The sequence below is a fragment of the Passer montanus genome, unplaced genomic scaffold, assembly GCF_014805655.1.
Source record: "Passer montanus isolate IOZ18808 unplaced genomic scaffold, ASM1480565v1 scaffold37, whole genome shotgun sequence".
Taxonomy (NCBI): Eukaryota; Metazoa; Chordata; class Aves; order Passeriformes; family Passeridae; genus Passer; species Passer montanus.
The window spans coordinates 338,945-359,973 of NW_024368485.1; the positions used below are offsets into that span (position 1 = coordinate 338,945).

General features: G+C 46.6%; 1 protein-coding gene across 1 annotated transcript in view; it reads left to right on the plus strand.

The window, feature by feature from the left end:
- Positions 1-7,343: 7,343 nt before the first annotated feature.
- Positions 7,344-21,029, plus strand: part of EHD3 (EH domain containing 3) — a 29,997-nt gene continuing 16,311 nt past the window's right edge. Inside the window, exons 1-3 of the mRNA XM_039716845.1 lie at positions 7,344-7,570; positions 14,183-14,359; positions 19,060-19,157. Coding sequence (XP_039572779.1) covers positions 7,344-7,570; positions 14,183-14,359; positions 19,060-19,157 — 502 coding nt within the window. The remainder of the gene's footprint in view (positions 7,571-14,182; positions 14,360-19,059; positions 19,158-21,029) is intronic.

The window sequence follows — 21,029 nt, forward strand, 5'->3', positions numbered from 1 at the left end:
TTCTTTGGGACTCAAAATCCCTGCCCCAGGCACCCGAGGATGCTGGTCTCAGTTAGCCACCAGTTGATTGTTACTCTCATCAAAGCTGAAGGTCAGCAGCAGTGCCTGTGAGAAAACAACCACACATTGTACTGTTCAACCACACAGAGTTCTCATTTGTTATAAATGCACTCTACAAGTGATCCACAAAGCTTGACCCTCAAGGGCAACTAAGAGAAAAATCTTCAAAAGATAACGCTGGAAATGAAAATTCAATTTTCTGTTGTACTGTAGACATTTCAGAGCTGAAAAAGAATTTAAGTGCCTAACAACTTGCTTACTTTTGCTCCAGATGAAAAATGCTGTCTCTCCCTCCCTTTTTACAGCCACTGGCCTTCACGGCTGCAATAACACGAGCAACAGACAGAGATAGATTCAAGAGAAAAACAAAGGAAGAAAGCCTGGAGACCAGCTGCACTTTACATAGGGAGACAAAACATGTATGAAGAAAAATTTCTCATTCTGTTGCTCCCCATGAAAAGAAGTGGAGAGCAATTGGCACACTGAGCTACAGTGAAGAACAAACAGAGACTTGGTTTTTGGGTGTGCAGATTATTCACAGTGCCTGATAAAACTATTTTAACTTTTCACCAGTTCTCACTTCACTCTAGCATTTATTTGAAAAATAATTAAGTTTTATATACAGGTCTTGAAACCCAAAGATAGTTTGAAAAAACCAATGCTTTCAAAAATGAAGGTTTAAATCAGTGAACATTTTCAAGAAATTCAGCCAGCACCCCTGACTGTAACAGTGTGTGTTGAGTCAATGATGCTAATTGTATGTTTTGAAAACCTCCCAGCTGAACCTGACTGTGTGTTGTTTAAACTCTTTTCCAAATTACCTGGAAATCTTCAAACAAAAGATGCAATGAAGCATTTTGTGTGTCATGAACAATCACTTCTCAGACAGCAAGTGTTCCACCTTGTGTTTAACCTTCTGCTTGGCCACAGCCCTGTTTATGAGCAGGCACCAGATACATCTGTACATTCCTGTACTCCACTCAGCAATGGTACTGAGCCAGACTGAATCTGCACACGTGGAGCAGAGTGTGTGCATGTCTCTTCCAGCAATTAAAATTTCTAAGGGAAAGCAGCCAAGTGTAGCAGACAAAGGTTAAAAGCTTTAGGGGGAAGCCACGAGCCAGTAGGTTAAATGGATTTGATTCTCTATTCTTTGCACATTCCCCTAGTTAGCATATTTACCATCTGATCTAAGTCTATCCACTGCATTAGCATCCTCTGATCTCCCCTGAGCTTTCTCAAGATCTTAAATGTCTCATGCCTAAGTCCTGAAATGAGAAGCTGCAGAATCAATGGAAAATCCTTCACTTTTTGTAAAAGTAACTGGACCATGAATTAATTCTCTGAGAGCCTCTTACTCATTCTTTTAGAGGATTTACCTCAGGCAGCACTTGGACAGTGGGCAATTTGAGGACTAAACCTGGGGATGACAGAGGTCAGCTCTTCTGATTTAATAAAGACAAACAAAATCTGGGCTGAGGAGCTGCTCCTGATTGTATAGAACAGAACAGTAAATGTCTGCATGCAAAATAATAAATTTTAGGGTGAGCAGAACAAACGATGCAGGGCCATTTTTTACAACCATTCATGTAATACAGCAGAACGTTAGCTACAGAAATTAGCAGTCATTAGTCAAAATGATAGTGGGAGTATATTAGGCTTTGTTAGTCTTTATTAGTCTCTAAACAAAGAGTATAAAAACATCACTTGCAGGTACAACCTCTAGTCTTTGATTAAACAGAGTGCTGTATTTCAGAAAAAAAACACAAAACCCTTCAAGGCTGACTCCTGCTCTTCCTGTGGGCTTTTAAAGCAAACAGAAATATCCTGAAAAGAAGTACTGAACTGTGTTTTCTCACTAAATGAATGAATATAGAGACAGGTGGATGACCTTTCCCTCCATTTCCTGTGCTCAGATTATTGGCCCAAAAGTTGATGAGCACCTTCTGGTGCTGAGATTTTCAAGGTCAAGCAGTGAACCTGCTGCCACTGATCTTAACAAAAAGTCTGTATCAAAAATGCCTGGATGGCTTTCAGAACTTCAAGTAATACCTCTCTGACCAAAGATTCACTTTTAAAGACTCTGGATGAGATTTAAAAATACCTATCCTTTGCTGTGGAAATTTTCCTAGCTACATCAAAATCAGTGGAAATATGAAAATCCCATTTACTCAAGAGCTGTGCTTTAGCACTTAAGATTACAACATCCTATTCATAAGCATTCCAATCATTAGATATTCTGACTATCCAGAACTCCCTCTAATGACAGATGAAATTTCTGATCTCTGCAGAATACTTGGTGATCGAGTATCAGCCAAACCACCTCTAAACAGCAGAAGTGAGAGAACAAGGGTGCACAAAATCTGGGTTAGCTGAAACACCAGCCTGCATTGCCAACCACTTGGCAGGCAGAAGGGCTGGAGCTGTGACATGCAGGGCAGCTGATGTGGCTCATCTAGCTGCTTTACATCACACCCACCCTTCCCACGTTTGCTGATACAAACTTTGTGCCTTTCCCTTCAACACCTCCAGAGCAGAGCACAGCAGCAGCTGCTGCATTGTGTAACTAATACCCCATCTGATCCCAGAGTTACACTCCCTTCAAACCCCTGGAAAACCCTAATTCTGTGCTAGCCAGACATAACTGCTAAATGCCAGCACCAAATCCCTCTACATAGCACTTGCATTTGATGTCCTACCTTCTCCAGGTGTGTTCTCACAGCAAAGAATAACTGGCAGTGATGCCTGCTGGTCATAAATAGTATATTTGTGTGTATTTATTTGCATGTATATATATGCCTTGCATACGTAACCCCAGGAGCCTGCCCTAACCTATCAAACACTCTGGTAAGAAGCAGGAGGTGGGGAAAAAAAACGTATTGAGCAATGACAGAAAATTCTGGAGATCTCAATGCAAATGATTCCACGGAAGACACGAAAGAACAGGTCAGCCCATCATGCAGGCTAACTTTTGACTCACCCATTGCTTCAGTAGACAGCAGTTTCCTTGTTTAGTTTGTCACTCGATTATTCAAAGCACAAAACTCCACATCTCTCCATAAATCACTGGCGAGGTAGAACAGAAAGATGGGTCCAACGGTGTCTTAATACATTTTAACAGGATTTCTGCTTTCAGGTAAGAGAAAGTTCAGAGAGGAAATAATCTCAAAGCCCCCATATTTTCTCAGAACAGACAGGGACGTGACACTTTGTCAATCAGTTAATCATATAAATTTCTACAAAGTACGTTTATGTAAGTTTGATGGAGTTGTATGTCCTGTGGCAGAGACAGACAAAATCATTCAAGAGTTATAGACCAAGCTTCTGCAGTGCAAGGATGGCAAAGGACTCAGAGGATTTTTCTTTCCAGCACTATTACAGACATCCCATCAGTCAGGTCCCCTGTGTGCAATACAAGCAGCTTTCTTTGCCAAACAGATCTAAGGAGGGAGCTCTCTGGAAGCAAGAATGCTTCCCACTCACTGGATGTACATTATCCAGGCCCACATTCCCCATTTTTGGTGGCACTTCTGGGTACCAGCACCTCGTTCCACCTCAGCAATGAGGGGCTAAGAGCAGTATAGGGAGGTTAGGGAAAAGCACTGTGTCTGTGTGTGTGTGTGTGTGTGTGAAGCAAGATACCTGAAAAATAGTAGGAGAAAGGTAATGGGAAATATTTCAGAGGAATATGAAGGAGCAGTGAGGGCAGGAGAGGAAGGCAGCAGTTTTCTGAGTTGCAAAGGCAAAGCAATGAGTGAGGAAAGGAACAGACTATGCTGGAGACAATTTTTTGTCTCTACATAGGCCATATGGCACCAGCAGGCAGTTGAGTATTTTGATCCAGCTGAACCAGAGGAAACTCTCCCTCCCTTACTTATCAAATTAGTATATTTGGTTTAATTCTGGGGGGCTGCTTCTCCTTTCTCTCACTTCTTTCCTTTCCCACAGCCCTGGTATTCCCTGTTCAACCCATCAGCACCTGAACTTTTGACACCGTCTCCTCAGGTTTCACACTTGGTAATGACAAACAGTGGCAGTAACTGCACTGGCAGGAAGTTAATTTTACTGAACTGCACTGCTCCCACAAGCTTCTTGAAACTGAGTCACCACATCTTTTCAGATTCGGTGACTTCAATGTCCCCATCCTCAGATGATCTTTTGTAGGAAGTAAACCTGTCCAACCTAAGGCTGCAGATAAGCAAATACATTTGTCACCGTTTCACAAGTGTCCGGTTTACAACATTGTGCTTTTCCCCAGAAACCCAGGGCATCATTTTGTGTGCACATACTACATGACTTTCAAAGCACAAAACTTCATGTCTCTCCATAAATCACTGGCAAGGTAGAACAGGAAGATGTTCTGACTGACTCAGCCTCACTGACTTTCATCAAAGTGGAAGTGAAGCTTTTCCAGCAAGCCCCTCTCTCCTGGTCAACGTCAGCATCCAGCAAAGTGTCTGCAAGCCCTGTTACCAAAAGCAGGGACATGACTGAGAAATTACAGAACTAAAAGTTAAATCCATCATATCTTTAAAGATTAAGACAAATTATGTAATAGAGGACTGTAGCAGAGCCCCACCAACGTGTTCTGAGCACTGCAGTAGAGTGGCTTCTGTGCAGGGCAGAGCTACTACATTCAAAAAATGTAAATTACTAAAAAAAACCCCAACTTACTAAAGATTGTACCATTAAGACCAATCTATCTGACACAAAACCATCCATTAAAACACGTCTGTTTAAGAAATGAAAATGAATAAATAATAGAAACAGATTAAAACTTTCAGTTTGATTCTGGCAGAAAGAAAAACCTAATTACACTGTAAATTTCCTTTCCTAATTTTACTTCCCTTTGTTTTTGGCAAGCTCTGTACCTCAAGGTAAAGATAGCTGTTGAGGAAGTCAGTCTCAAATGGCTAAGAAAACAGACTGAAAAATAAACAAAAATGTGCAATGTTTGTGAGATACCTACAGAAAGTCTATAAAGACTGTCAAGTTTCGTTGTGACCTGCCCCGGAGATAGTGAATCACAGGAAAGGGACTTTCTTCAGCCAGGGCAAAAAAAAAAATTTTTTTGGGGGCCATTTAGCCATCAGATATGCATACTTATGACTTGTGAAGTTTAATGATTAATATCCTCACCTTGTAAATGGGGAACAATTGGGCTTCTGCCATACCTGTGGCAGTCAGCTCCCGCAGCCTGCACGACAGAAATTTTGCTTTGCTCCCTGTTTGCTGCATTCAGGAAGGGCACCAAGGTGGCCTGGGGAGATTTACAATCAAAGGCTTCCTGGCCTGGCCTTTACTCAGCTCTGAGGATAACACAAGCAAGCACCAAAGAGACTCCATATATAGCTGTAGAAATGCCAGAGTGCCATCGGAGGAGCACAGCCCTTAAATGGCAGAACTATCTAGAAGATGAAAGCGAGTCTTTTCCTACAAAATGAGTAATTCTTGCCAAAACATGTTGAATTCTATGGGGCCTTTCATATTCAGGAGTTTTCACTGGAAAGGAGTCATCAAATTCTTAAAGCCAAAAGCCTCTATTTATAAAACTAAAGAAATGAGGGAAATTGGTCTTAAGGAGGTTTCAAAACATCAGTTCCACTTTCAGCTCTAGGCATTGGCAGGAAAGCAGAAAAGTCTGATCTTCAGAAAATACAGTCAGCCTGCTATGTTCTTCCAGAAAAAGAAAACTGGTCCCTGGAGTCAGTGCTTGCACCTCCTGGGTCAGCATATGAGTGCCTAGAATCACACAATGAGAACAAGGAAAGCGTCTTCTCCTGCAGTGCAAGGTACAGAAATGGACCTGGATCATTGTTCAGGCACACAGGACCACACAGTCTCCATGTGTCCCCTCTCTTCTGGGAGAAAAAAAAAGAAAAATGTTTTAATGCAGAACTTCGTCTGCTTATGCAAGGTCTGGGCTCCTCCCGGCTGAAATGGCTGGGAAAGGGCAGGAACTGCCACACGGCAGGACTGCTTCCAAAACTGCCTCTTGCCACATTCTTCGGACCCGTGGGATGGACTAAAGTGAAAAAACCTTTAGGAGATATTTTAGGAAAAAAACTCCTGCTTTATCCCAGCTGCGCAGTGGCTGGCAGCAAAGCTGGTGGCCACCCCCAAGGACATGCTGATCCTCAGGCTACTCCTGGAAAACCTATCTGGCTGTCCTGTCATCCCTCATTGCTGGAGGGATAAAGAATTTGGGACAGTAGATAATTTGCATGTCTCATCTACTTAGATGGAGAACTTTTCCAAGCACCGCCAGAGCTGTGAGCCCTACAAAGAGAGGAGCAGCAGTGCAGCCCAATCACTGGGCTGGGGAAAGCACAGTCCGAGAGACAACAGAGAGCACCTCACGAACGTGTGTAAATATCTAAAGCGGGGCTGTCAAGGGGATGGAACCCGGCTCTTCTTAGTGGTAACCAGCAAAACGACAAGAAGCAACGGGCAGAAACTGAAACACAGGAAATTCTACCTGAGAGTAGAATGAGTTCCTGAGTATGAGGAAGAACTTCTTTATTGTGCTGATGATCACACATGGAATACCTTGCCCAGAAAGGCTGCAGAGTGCCCCTCACTGGAGCATTCCACAACCATCTTATCGCAATCTTGTGCCACACGCTCTGGGACGACCCTGCTTGAGAAGGGACCACCACTGTGGTCTCTTCCAAGCTGACCCGTCCTGTGACAGGCTGGAGACCCAGATGAGGCTGGCAGTGCTCAGGAACAGCCGCCTCCCTCTCAGATTTGCACTCGCACAGCTCATTTCAGATGTTTTAAGGTGTATTTCGAAGCGAGGCGAGAAAGGAAATAAAATGGCGGCCGGGCTGAGACTCCCCTCAACGGCCCCCAGGGGGCGCGGCGGGACCCGGCCCCTCCCCGCTGCCCAACATGGCGGCGCCCGGCGCGGCTTCACCCGCCGCGGAGAACGGGCGGCGCCTGCCAGGAACGGCCAGCTTCCGCCGCCCGCCCCTTTCCTGGAGGGCCGGCCCTCCGCGCCATGCCCACGCCGGGAGCCGGCGGCGTGAAGGGAGGCGGCGCCCGCCGGTGCCGCTGGGCCGGGGCTGCGCGGACGAGCCGCTCCTTCAGCCTCCCGCGGGGAGCGCTTTCTGGCTGAAATCGCCGGCGCAGGTGGCGTGAGGGCGGACGGCCCTTGCGGGTGGGCGCCGGAGCGGAGTGAGGCCCGGCCGGCCTGAGGGGGATGCGCGGCTAGCCGCGCTCGCAGCCAGCCCAGCCCAGCCCAGGTGGTCGTCGCGGAGCTGGCGTCGGGAGGCCACAAGATGTTCAGCTGGCTGGGCACCGACGACCGTCGGCGGAAGGACCCGGAGGTGTTCCAAACGGTCAGCGATGGCCTGAAGAAGCTTTACAAGACCAAGCTGCTGCCGCTGGAAGAGCACTACAAGTTCCACGAGTTCCACTCGCCCGCCCTGGAGGATGCCGACTTCGACAACAAGCCCATGGTGCTGCTGGTGGGGCAGTACTCCACTGGGAAGACCACCTTCATCAGGTAAAATCCCGCTGCCCCCTCCCAGCGTGCCGGCACCCTCGACACCCGGGCACTGGGTGGGGCACAACGCGTCTCTGCTACCTGTGCTGTGGCTCGACCCCCTTCTGTTACCCCCTTCCCGTCCCCTCGGCAGCTTTTCATTGAAAAGTCACCTCCGCTCAAAAGCAGAGCATCCCTTCTCAAGCACAGCGTGGTGTAAGATGTCCCATGAAACACCGACGTGGCAAAAAGTAGCCCGGGGCAGGGCTGGGGAGTGCAGGCAGGGCAGGAGATGTGAGTCACTGGGCCCTCCTGGCCGCTCAAAGTGCAGAGGCTCTGGGGAGCCTCGCGCGGGGCATTCCGTGCCTGCCCTGCCCGGTTCGGCCCTTGTGATAGCGATTCTTTTCAATTTGCTGCAGCTTTCGGGTGGGCAGGCGGCTTTAAAGGGGGTGCTGCGGTTTGCAGTTGTTGCTGTTACACGCTTGCGTGTGTCTTTTTCTGCACTGTCCCAGAGACGACACTCAGAAGCCACTTAGAGAAGCATGTGTGCCTGTGCGCAGAGAGACCTGCCCCTCTTCAGAGCTCCAGAAGGAGAGCCCTGTTTTAACTGTGTCCTGCTCGGCCGAGATGCTGGGAGCAGCAAGTTCCTTTCGAGCTGTAAAGAAGGAGCGGCTGCCAGCAGCTCTTTCATTTCGATGACGTGAAACTGTCGCAGAGAGGGTTAAACTTTTCCAGCCGGACTTGGTTGCAGGGATCTCTGTTCAGCCATGCTGCTAGTTCAACTTGCAGCAGCCTTTCCCTTGGGATCTAGCTGAAGCTGCGCTGTCCGTGTTTCCTATGTGATTCATAAGCTAAGCGTTAAATTCCAGCCTTTTTCTGGTGTGGCTGTGTTGAAATCTGTGGAATTACCCCAGTGTAAATCTGGACTCTAGCCACAGGCAGCCAGCAGCCCTTTGTTCTACCAGTATTTCTTGGTGAAGGAGGGAACTGCAGAGAGTAGAGAGAGGTGAATCAAATTGACTGTACCTCTAGAGGAATGACCTTGAGAAATGCAGGGGCTTTTTTTTAAAATGTGCTGTAATATTCCTGCTGCTAAATTTCCTGGTTAGGAGCCAAGAACAGAATGCACTTCTGCTACCTTGGCGTGTACCTGGCAAACAAAGTTTAAGAGTTAAAAGGCTTTTCTCGTATGGGCAGGTCAGGTGGATGGTGAAGGGATGCAAAAGACCCAGAGAAACATTTTGTACATGTTTGCAAAGGGAGTTACTCTTCTGAGAAATAGAGAGGATAGCACAAATGCCTGGTTCCACCCCAGATTTTTGTTCTGTGACTCGGTACCAAACCTGTTTGGAAGGCTTTTTCTGTCCTCTGGGTTACAGGAGGAATTGCTGAATTCCTGATAAGTCTGTCTAACTAAAGCATCTCTTCCTAATTCTTTTCTCTGGGTCGTCAGCATCAGTGTTTCTCTGCAGTCTCACTGAGATGCTGTTGGCAGAGACTTCCTGCCTTTGCCCCTGTCTGTTCAGTGAAGTCCTTCTGTAAGCCTCAGCTCCATTTGCAGAAGTTTGGGTGCCTAGAGCACATTCCAGGCAAAAGATTGAGTCTTTGCTCATGTGGGATGGCAGCAAGTGGATCTGAGCCTCTGACAGCTGCTTTTCACTCATGCTTGTGTCCTCTTCTCCTAGTTTCCTCCAGGCACAGGGCTGGGATGAGCCTACAGACATAATGGTCAAGCAAAAGTGACCAGGAGCTTTGCCAGCTTCTGCTTCACTGGGGTGCCAAATGGGCCTTCCAGAAAGACAGAGTCTTCTGTTTAAAACAGTGCCTAAGAAGGTGAAAGTTGAGGACTTTGGTAGAACCCCAGGGTTCTAACAGCAGAAGAAGTGTGAGAGTCTGTTACTCCAGTGTGTTCCCAGACAAAGGCCAGAAAACCTCGTGTTGCTCGTGACAGGCTTCCAGCGTGAGCTTGCAGGCACTGCTCATTAGAGAGCTGGGATAAGCACCAGATTAGCATCCAGAGTTATTGTGGGAAGGCAAGTGGGAGCTAAAGCTGAGAGCAGGGAGGAGTTAAAGGAGGCTGGGGGAGGAAGTGGGAGGTTTGACAACCATTATGTCTTAGCAGTAGAGTGAAGGAAGAAACAGCCTCTGGACATTCCATCCACAGTCTTGTCGGGATGGGGGATAATTAGGGTTATCCTTATGTATCAATTCCACTCTTAAATTGCATCCTGCTTGTACTGCCATGCAATTTAGGGAGATGACTTAATGCTAGTAAACAATCATGTGGAATGAGCTCAGTCCCACTTTACCTGGATCCCAGGACACCTAACCAAAAAAACCCAAAAACCCGACCCTTAGTCACCTACCTAAGGAATGTCTGTCTTCCAAACCTCTTTCCTTGTTTTGAAGAATCTGAGGTGAAACAAGGAAGAAATGCAAGGCTCTGAAGCACCTAAGCTGCAGCATCTTGCAGTGAGGCTGCTCTCTTGTCAGGAGCTGATGGCAGAAAAAAGGCAGTCAAGGTCAGCAGTGAGAAACATTCCTAGAGGCTGAGGCAGGGAAGAGGGAGGTGAGTTGTGTGGGTCAAAGCCAGTGAAGCGAGACCAGAGCATGGCTTGTTTTTAGTGGAACCAGGCTGCTCCCTCCTCTCCTTGCAGGGACACAGAACTGAGCCCTTCTGTGCTACGTGAAAGGTGTTGCATTGCTAATGCAGCTTTTCCACTCCTGCTTCCTGCTGTATCATCTCTTTGTGCTCACTCCCATTTCTCTCCTCAGCATACGTTTGGCTGATGCTTTTCCACAAGGTTGGGAGCTGAAATTCAGTGCTGGTTAGGGCAAGGCAACACCTCTGCCTGGGAATATGTGACAGCCACTGCAGGATCTCGCTGGAGCCTGCCTTCATAACGTTATTGCTTTTTATGTTTCCTGTAAGAGGGTGGGAGTACAGGACAGAACATTACTCTCCTAATTAACTTAGATTCCTTGGTCATTTCTAAAAATAATCCTGGCTCAAGTCCAGCCATCCTGCTAATAAAATAAACAAGCCTGCTAGAGCCCTACTAACTGTCAACGTAGCTTGCTTTTCTGGTATGGCCACCCCTTCCTCCTGCAGCTAATCATTTACACGTCCCGGCCTCTCCACGCTGTTTGTCACAGGCTACACGCAGAGCTCTGGTGTGACCTCCCCGTGCAGCCCTGAACCTTTCATCTGTGCCTGCATCAGGCCGTTGTCACCGTTTCCTCCTGCTCTGCCCTTCTTCCCGTTCCGCTCGGCATCACCTCTGCTGCCACACTCGCGGCATCCTGCAGGGCTCCTGCGTGACTCATCACGGGCAGGCAGCCCCTTCCCCCACATCCTGCGGCACTCCTGCCCAGGGAGCCCGGCCTCTCCTCACCCATCCCCAAACCCACCTGGGAAAGGCAACCCAAGCTGGGCTGGCACTAACGCAGCTTTCCTGCCCTGGCCCTTCTCAGGAGCAAGCCTGAAATGGCAGAAGCATCATGCTGTTTGCCTGACTTCAGACACTTCTCTAAAAAGCAGATCGGTCATAAAAAACCTATTCCTGTGCTCCACAGACTTCCCTAACCTGGCTGGGAGTCACTCCCCCAGGCCTTTTGAAGGTGTTCAGCAGCTCAGCTTAAGGTGTGCAGCACTGGCAGAGGAGATTGCTTGCTGGTGGTTGGTGTTTTCCACAGCTGTTGCTTGCTCTTCTCTCCCAGAAATCCCCACAAATGTGACAACTGCATGTGTTCTCTAGCTTGCCTCTGGTAGCCAGGGCAGGCTGTGTCACTGCCGAGCAGAAGTGCCTTCCCCCCATCAGGCAGTGTCAATACAACCCCTTGTATTTGTCCTCTGCACAATGAGATTCTTATGCTGCTGACACCCTGCTGCACAATGTACCCACATCTCCCAGAGAGGCCTCACTTAAAATAGATGCTGTGATAGTGGGCAGTACAAATCTTCATCTCTCTGCTTTCCTACCACTTGTTGCACATAAGTCAATAACATTGGTGTGTAGCTACTCCTTTTGTGCTTTTGTTGGGATTTTTTATTTTGTGTTTTTTAAAGTCTTACACAAGAAATAAACACAGAAATGCTTTGAAACGTTAGCTGAGTGGAGCTGTGATAAAATTCTTTCAAACAGTCTGTCTGGAGGAGTTGCTATTCCACACAGGACTTTTGGTTAATTTTTCTGGGAAGCTTTGTCTATAAATAACAAACAACTCCTCCCCTCAACTAATTTTTACTTCTGCTCAAACGTTGTCATATTACATGTGCATTTCAAGCCTCTAAAAAAGAAAAAAGGTGGTTGTTCCAGCAAAGCTGCCACCTGACATCGGGAGTAAGGGGCCTTTCTCAAAAGCCCTTCACTTGTTACATTTGACAGTTTCTCTCTAGTATTTGCATGGGGAGAATGCCAAGATTTATTTCTATGGATTCAGTGAATTTCCATCTGTATAAAGCCACTGGCTTGACAGCAATGTCCATCAGGGACTAGTGAATTGCCATCTAGGAGGCACAAGCTTAGTTCCAAAGTCTGACCAAGTGGCTTCTAACCTAGCAAATGGTGTAAAGAGCTTCCCAGGGAATTGCACCAAAAACATTCAGATGAGAGCCCTTGGTGGGTGAGAAGTAACCCCTCCTTGTTCCCAGGTGCTTCAAGCTAGAGAGGAGTTGCTGTGGCTGCCAGAAAGGGGCACTGTGATCACCAGCCAGAGAGGTGGCACACACCAGGACTGCCTGCAGTCTGCTTTTCTTTAGTAATGACCCACTTTTACAGGAAAGTTTGAGAAAACCCTTCATAAGGTTTAGATAAATAGGGTATATCCACCCTAGTGTAGGAGGTCAGAGGGATGCTCTCTTCCTGGATTATTTCAGATCTTTTAAGAGCTGCTCAACAGCTGCTGTTGTATCTCAGAGTTCTGCAGTTAAGGAGAGTCACTTCTGGTGGCCTTCTGGTGAGCATGGGACTTGGAATCACTTTGGACAAAATATACAAGAAAGTACACAACAATACACCAGTAAAGAAGGTGTGGTCATCTCCTAAGGGAATTATGGATATCATTTGTGGAGGTATTCTTGTTGCAGTATGAATGTGTACCAAGCCAGTATCAGTGCTTTGTCCTGGGTATACATTTGGTTGTTTTACCTCTAGATCCAGTTGATTTGGCCTTGTCTGTTGGGAACTGAAGACACATTTGCTCACATGGTACCAATAAATAGTCTGCACAGTGTTTTTTTGTTGCTCCTTAAACACTGGATAGTGATTACCTGTGTTAAAATGACAGTGAAAGCAGGAACACCTAAAAAGTTATCACAAGCCTTCATGCCAATGGTCCTATAGTCCCTCACACAGGGACTTCCCTCACTAAGACTCACCTGAGTGAACCAATTCTGGTGCTTAGACATATCAGTCTCAATCATGAAAAGAATTTCCAGTCCTTCTGCTATTTCCACATCCCCATAATCTACTTTTAACATCATGGTAATTCTGAAATAATCTTTCTACCTACTGAGGATTAGGTCAAAGCAATGGAAGAGGGAGTGCCAGCTACCCTCTGGCAATCAGCAACACATTATTATACTAACTTCCATAGTCTGGTAGTAATTTTATTCATGTAACTAGCCAGAACTTACTACTTGTCACTCTGACACCATCCCATACTGAGGGCTAGACCAGTTCTAGCCTCCTTCTGCAAGCCACATGCACATAATGGTCTAGTCTAAGTTTTCAGCACAGCATCAGCAGGTGGTTTCCTGTACCCACACACACAAACAGGCCTGGCCTCGGTGATGGCATTTGGCACTTTCATGAGCCAAAGGGACCTGTCCCGTGCACACACCATTGACCCACCCTGAACTTGGTGGGGTCAGTGGGGATTTGCTGCCAGGGTCCTATTCAAAGCCCTACAACCCCATGGGTGACTATCTTTCCCTGAAATTTGCCAAACTACCTTCAGGAAATAATAAGGGAAGCTGTACTCGGTGTGCTGTCTGGCTTGATATACAGCTTGGAATATACTCCCCCACCCAGGTGTGTAGTGCTCAGTGTACTTGAGCAGTTTGTAGTGCAGGCCTGTGGCTGCATTTCAGAAGCACACAAGGACAGACACTGAGACTTCAGTCAAGTGCTGGGGAAGTTGGCCTTTAAGCAGCTGATGTGGGCTGGTGGCTAAGCACATTAGTTGTTTGAGTCTGCTGAAACGAGCAGCAGCCAAGTAATTGATAGTGGCACCAAGAGCCACTATCAGGATTGTAGTGGTTTAACAGTAGTGTGTAGTAGGATTAACTCTGTGATTGCAGTGAACTGCTGGTTTTACTTTGCTGTGCTGAGTCTGCTCCAAATGTCTTGAGGATTGAAGTACATAAAATGATGCAACATGATGAGAATCTCTTCCCAGCAGCTATAATCATCTTAATTTCTTAATCCACCTGAAATGAGCTTTCAGTGTTGAGATCCTAAGTAGAAAAGCTACCAAGACATTTATCAAACAATTGAGTGACAGTGCTAAAAATAGTCTCGGAAGGATCCATGCTCTTGAGCTTCATAATTGCACTGCAATCTTCAGTACAACTCATTTAGGACTTAGCAGCTCATGGCTCATGCCCACACCCTGTTTTTTCACTTACAGGTACCTGCTGGAGCAGGATTTCCCAGGGATGAGGATTGGACCAGAGCCTACAACTGACTCCTTTATAGCAGTGATGCAAGGAGATGTGGAAGGAATTGTTCCTGGAAACGCGTTGGTGGTGGATCCCAAAAAACCGTTCAGGAAACTCAACGCCTTTGGCAATGCCTTTTTGAACAGGTCAGTACTCAAGAACTCTCTTGTTCTGCAGAGTAAAGTTAGAACATAATGAGCAGCATAGCAAGTACTGTAAAGGGATAAGGCATTTCTTTTCCTCCTATCCACATGGCTGATGCAAAGCCAGTCCAGTCCTACCAGATGCACATAAGTCACTTGCTGAAGGGCTGATAAATTCAAGTGGGACAAACCTTCATTTTACTTGAACAAACAAAACAAAAATGGCATCACAGCCTAAGCTTATCCTGTAGGAGACTAGAGGTAAATATCTTCATTACATTTGTTGTGCCCTGCTTCAGTATTTCTAGCTTCTTCCATTTGCAATCAAAACCAGGCTCTCTCCATTCCCATGCCTTATACATACAACCTCAGGTGCAAAGTGATGACCACTCTAATGTGTTTCCTGTAAAAAAGAGTAGCAGGGTGTTTGGACAGCAGCTCTGTGACATGAGGAATTTAACCTTTCCATCCCCTAGACCCGGCCCAACCATAGGGAGGTTTTGGATCTAGGCCTCACAGGAAGCCAGCAGCACACACCCATATCCTAGATGAGCACAAACTGTGCTGCAGAAGGCAACAAACTGACTACACCCATCATCAATGCCTTCCCTTCACACTGTGGGAGACACTGGAAACATGGCAGCTGCTCAGCCAAACAGCCAGGAAAGCTGGGCTGGGCTCTGGCTCCTGTTCAGTCTCCCAAGCTTAGAGCATGACTGTCCAGAGGGTGCAGCATCTCCTACCAGCACTGACCACAGTAGGCTGCAGTGAGGCAGGGAAAGGGCCTGCAGAGCTGCATGGGGCAGGGGAGGGACCTAGCTGGAGTCACTGCTGTATGGAAAACCTCGCAGTACCTCAGGGTGACAGGAAGCCATATCTGATCACTGCACAGGAGCAACATTCAAATACATCAACATGGTCCTGCACCAGAGAGACTTCAAGAGGTTTTTGTTGTTTTGTAGGGCCCAGAACATCTGCACCTGACCAACAGTTAGGTCAGGTGACTTCCCACTCCCTAGATCAGGGCAGAGCAGTCATTTGCCCTAAGAGAATAACAGTCTTCTTGCCTGGAGTGCAGAGATGGTGGATAAAGAGGACATAATTCAGAGCAGCTCAGCTGATAGCCAAGAACAGCCACAGCTGGCAGACAGTTCACTGCAGAGAAGGAACATTAGGCCAGGCATGGGGGGCAAAAAAGCAAACACTTCTGAACTAGCCTGATGGATGTGTCCTGAATGCAATTTGCTCCTGATACAGCAAGGAATCTCTGCATGCATTAACCCAGTTCACTGTATCATGCTGTGCTCTTGTTATGCTGCTTTCTTGTTGTTTCTCCTGAGGAAAGAGTCAAGCCTGTGCCTGTGCAGGCAGCAGGGCAGAGGGACACAGCCATGGTTCAGCTGCAGCATAAGTAGAGTCCTTCTAGCAATGCAGGGAGTAGCCACAGCAGCTAATGACATCTTTCTCTTGCTGACATGAAAAAAGAGGGGGTAATGATTTCTAAGCTGACAGAGGGGACACACTGAGGGGGACTGGCTCAGCTATATGAGCATCACATGCTGAAAATGCAGATGCCAATGCCCAGCTAATTAGGAAATTAAACACACGCAAGAGTTGACTCAGAGGGCCAGAAATTTAGCAGATGTAAGTCCTGGTGCACCCACTGGACCAGATCAAGCCACCAACACTCATTTCTCTAGTGGGCCTGGCTTCTGGGCTAGGGACAAGCAGAGCTATCTCTGCCTTGCACATACCTCACTGCTGCTGTATGTATGCCTATGCCCTGACCTCAGCTAGGAGGCTGTGAGCAAGAAATTTGCAGAAGGAAGCTAATCTGCAGGGGCCACACCTCTAAGGTGAGGTAAGAATGGCCATGTGGCAGTCTGCTTTGCCCAGGGATGGTTAAAGGTAGCACTTGTCTGTGAGCATCAATGGAAAGGAGCAGAGCAGCATGAGGCAGTAGCATTCAGGCCAAGCTGGTTTTGCTGGGAGGTGGCAGCCCACAGCACTGTGTCATGTGGGGTGCAGAGCCTGCTGCTCCAGGAGTGAGCATCCACCCTTAGCTGGGACTCCTTCCCCAGAGGGAGGGATCTGCTGCTTCCCAGGAAGCAAGGGAAGACTGGTACAGTTGGGATTTGGCTGGGAGACAAGCAAATTGTGCTGCTCAGAGCCTGTATCCTCCCCCACTTCATTCCCAGGAGATGGAGCATCTGCCCATACCTGGGACATAGGGCTGAAATGAGGATAGAATCTGCAGAATCCCATCTCTTATCTGCTCTTCTTGCCCCAGGTTGTTCCTGGACATGGAAGAGAAGGGCTTGTTTTCCTTTCTCTAGCTCTGCTGGCCAGCCCCCACCTCTGGGAAGATTCCAGAGAGATGAGAAGTTGCACCCTGTTATCAAGAAGACTTGTTTGGCACCAAGGGCCTGGAGCAAATTCAGGAATCTTGCCCATTATTTTTGTATCACGTTGACTAGGTTGCAAGAATTCCCCCATCTCCAAAGTCTGTTTTGGGAAGCTAAGGTGGAGTCAGTCCTGATTTTGTGTCACGAACAGCTGGAGAGGTAGATAACATGTTGTTCCTTCAGCCCTGTGCTCTGCCTGTAGAGGTGGTGAAACTCTGGTTTGGCATGGCATTCTTCCCTTCATACGGCCCCAAACAGAATTAGGTCGAGCTCCCTGAGGTCCTGCAGTTCTGCTGGGACAGCAGGAGGGCTGCAGCCTTAACTTTGCCAAAAGAGCCAGAATGCACTCACTCATGCTGGCCTCTGACCTTATATCTGAAATCTCCTGTGGAGTACTTTTCCTAGAGAAACTGGTGGAAAATCCCCCTGCCCCATTTAATATTACAGCACAAGGAGTACTCAGGGCTGTAACAATGAAGAGCAAACCTGGGTTGGCAGGACAAGGGAATAACATGACCTCCTGAGCCTTTTGTTCTCTGCTGCTGTGCCTGGAACTCAACAGGATAATCAAGCCAGTCCCCCTCTTTGATATGAGTTATTACACATTCAGAAATGCTCCCTGTTGCCACCTGCCAAGCTGGGGATGTGGGAAGCTGTAATATGTGGTCTGAAATAGCTGACAGCTATGGGGAGGAGACACACTTTAACCCATGAGGATTCACTCTTATCAGCATCTTCTTGGAGTCAGACAAGTAGAACAATTGGGTTGTGGCATAGCCTGGAGGAATTCAGAGGTGCAGGGGCTTGTGCAGAGCCAGACACTCACCAGAGCTCTGCAGGGCTGCACCTGCCCTGACTGCACTGAGTGGTCCTTGTACCAACCCCCATCCTCTGTGCTTCTGCCTCCTCCCACAGTAACATGTTTTTTGTGCCTGGATGTCACACCACCCCATTAATATGCATATGTACACACACACACACACTCAGAGCTGCCTGGAATACCATCCCAAAAAGGCTATCCATGAAATGCTACCAGGAAGCAGATAGGCTTTTAGTGTCCTTTGCTGTTACTAGCAACTGAAATAGATGAGCTGCAGCCCACAAAGCACAAGTGACTCTTCTTAGGCAGTGATTTGCATAGGTACAGGATGGAGAACAACCAGCTAAAGAGAATTGCACATAAATGGAGCTGCAGAGGGGGGAGCAGTGAATTACAAAGTGAATGTGAGCTAACAGTGTCATACTGCTGTTAAAAAAGCAAACATGTCACTGAGATGTATAAACAGACTGTCTAGTCTAAGAGATAAGGAGCAATCCATCCACTGTGCTCACCACTAGCAGGGCCATGGCTGGAGTATGTCAGCTCGTGGCATCATGCCTGAAGAAGAAATATGTGGAGCAGTTTGAAAAGACCCAAAAAAAGGCTGAAAGGGTCTTCAGGGATTTAGAAATGAACTGGAAAGGCAGCTGGAGAGAGCTGGAAGAGATAGGAAAAATAAATAAATAACCACCAAACTGGTTTCTATAGAGGAAAGACTGAGGGGAGCAGGGTGACAATAGTGTATTTTGTGACAAGAGGGGAAGAAGAAGTAATTTTCTACATCAATTGTGTTTGTGACTGAGGGGCATTATAACTTGAAATTTAGATTAGACATTAAAAAAGAGGATTTACTGTAAAGGTTATTAAGTAATGGAGTAGACTCACAGCAAATGTTGGTGAGTCTGCATTGTTATGGATTTGAAGAACACTTTAGACAAATAACCTGACTGATCCTGCCTTGAGGCAAGAGGATAGACTGAGCAACCTCTTGAGATCTCATGCTAGCTATGCTTTACTACTTCCATGGTGCAATAATAGCAAACTTTTTGTCTTTTAATGACATATTTGAAAGAGAACAGAAGTCCTACAGAAATGCTGATTTTTTTAAAAGCAAGTTATTTCAGTTCACTTGAGTTCAGAAGTCTTCAGGGGAATGCTTACCAAAGAAAAACAAATACCACTTCTTGTTAAAATCTAAACAGCACATAAATGAAAACCCAAATATTTTCATTATTCACAACTTGAGGGCCCATATAAAAAAAACCTGTCATAGGTCATGACTGAGACCCATGTTCCAGAGGCAGCAAAACAGAGAAAAGGGTTTAGTTCTGATTTCTTTCTCATTTCTTTAAGTAACAGTAGCTCCAAGCTCTGGCCAAAGACTTGAGAGATCAGAGTCTGACTTGTCCCATGCTTGTGATGTGCAGCACATCATGACTGTGTTTTGCATTTTTTAAACACATTTATTTTCCACACAGGTTTGTCTGTGCCCAGCTACCTAATCCCGTACTAGAGAGCATCAGTGTCATTGATACACCAGGAATCCTTTCTGGAGAAAAGCAGAGAATTAGCAGAGGTAAGTCCCAAGTTCAGTTCTCTTCTAAATGACAGTAATGAAAACCAAAGGAACTCTACATGATTTTCACTTCAAACTAGACAAGCTGTGGATAAAAGCAGTGGTGGGAGCCTCTCAGAGCTACAGCATTTCTTTGCAAATGGAGACCAAAGGGACATGGTTAATCTCCTGCAGAGAATTTAGATGTTTTCAGGGAAGGCTGCTGACAAGGTCAGCAGTACTTGTGTCACAGTCCAGTACTACCCAGAGAAGAGATTTCTATCAGAGTCAAGTGATGCCTATCTGCTTTGCAGAACCAGTTGCTTTCAGTGGCTTACTGATGATCCATAGCCAAGGCCCCCATTGTAATCTGCCTGGTTTGTTGCACTGGCCAGGCCTCCTAAATCTAGTGCAGGACTGGATTGGGTTTAAGAACCATTGTCACTCAAGTTCCTCATTGCAGTAGGGAATCTGGAAAGCCTGTGGACACTAAATCATAAAATCCTAGAGTAATTTGGGCTTGAAGGGACATTAAAGATCCTCTAGTTCCAACCCCCCGCCATAGATAGGCACACCTTCCACTAGACCAGGTTGCTCAAAGGCCCATCCAACCTGGCCTTGAACACTTTCAGGGATGGGGCATCCACAACTGCTTGGGACAAGCTGTGCCAGTGCCTCACCACCCTCACAGTGAAGAATTTCTCCTCAATATCCAATATAAGTCTACCCTTTTTCAGTTTAAAGCCATTCCCCCTTGTCCTGTCACTACAGACCCTTGTAACTGGAGCTGATGAATAGCACAGAGTCTCTCAGTGAACTTCTGAGGTCACTCTCAGACAAAGCCATGGCAACATCTTTACACTTTGAACCAAACCTCTGTGGTCACCTTCTTGCTCTGTAAGGTGATGGTGGCATAGCTTGCATTTCTGGAAGGTTCCTTAGATAAAGCTGGGAGCTATGCACCATCTCACTGGAAGAAAGCCAAGAGCAGTAATCTCAGCATTCAGGTTTCAGATCAGTTCTCATGCACACTGCCCTTTAACAGTGCACAGTTGAGTTTCAGCAGCACAGTCTCCACCCCAAAGTGCTGAGGCCTTTCCCATATTTCCATGTTCTGCCCCATAAGATTTCAGATGACTCATGACTTTCCAAGTTTTATGACACTTTTGCACTGAAATTTTTCTTGGAAACTTCCTTTTTTCTTTCAATCGAGCAGCCACCTTGCACAGAGCCAGGTCTTGTTTGTTTTGCTGGGATTTTCCACCACAGGAACCTTAGCTAGAAAAGTGTCAATAAAGCACAGCTACAGTTCACAAAAAACCCCTCACATTAATCTTTTTCAGTGTTGGTCTCTGCACTGCTGGGGGATCAGAAATTCCAAGGTGGGCCAGGCTTCATGAGAAGGTTGAAAAATATGCTGTGCAAGCATTCCTCCCCTCAGCAGAAAGTGTTATGGAGATAAAAAAAATTGTATTATGTGATGTATTTTCCAGTCAAAAGACGCCACTGAAAGCAACCACTTCTCCTGTGGAACTATCACAGTGAAAGAAACTTGCTTAGGAGGAAGTATTTTTGTTATTAAAAAAAATTAAAAATAAGGTATAGGTGAGTCAAAAAGGACCCATTTCAAACCCCTTTTCCAAATCTCCTCACCAGTTCAAATGCCAACATGTATTGCAAGATTTTCCTACTTTTCAGCTGTTTACAGAACTAAAAATACCCTCCTGCAGAATACACTTGCACTTCTTGCTGCTCCTTCTGCAAAAATTTCTCTGTCAGCTTTCCAGTGGGTCTTGGTGTCCCATTCTAGATCCTGTCAGTCTGACCTTGGGGCTGGCAAAGATCATGGAACTGATCATCATTATGGATCAGGCTTATGATCTACACAAGCTT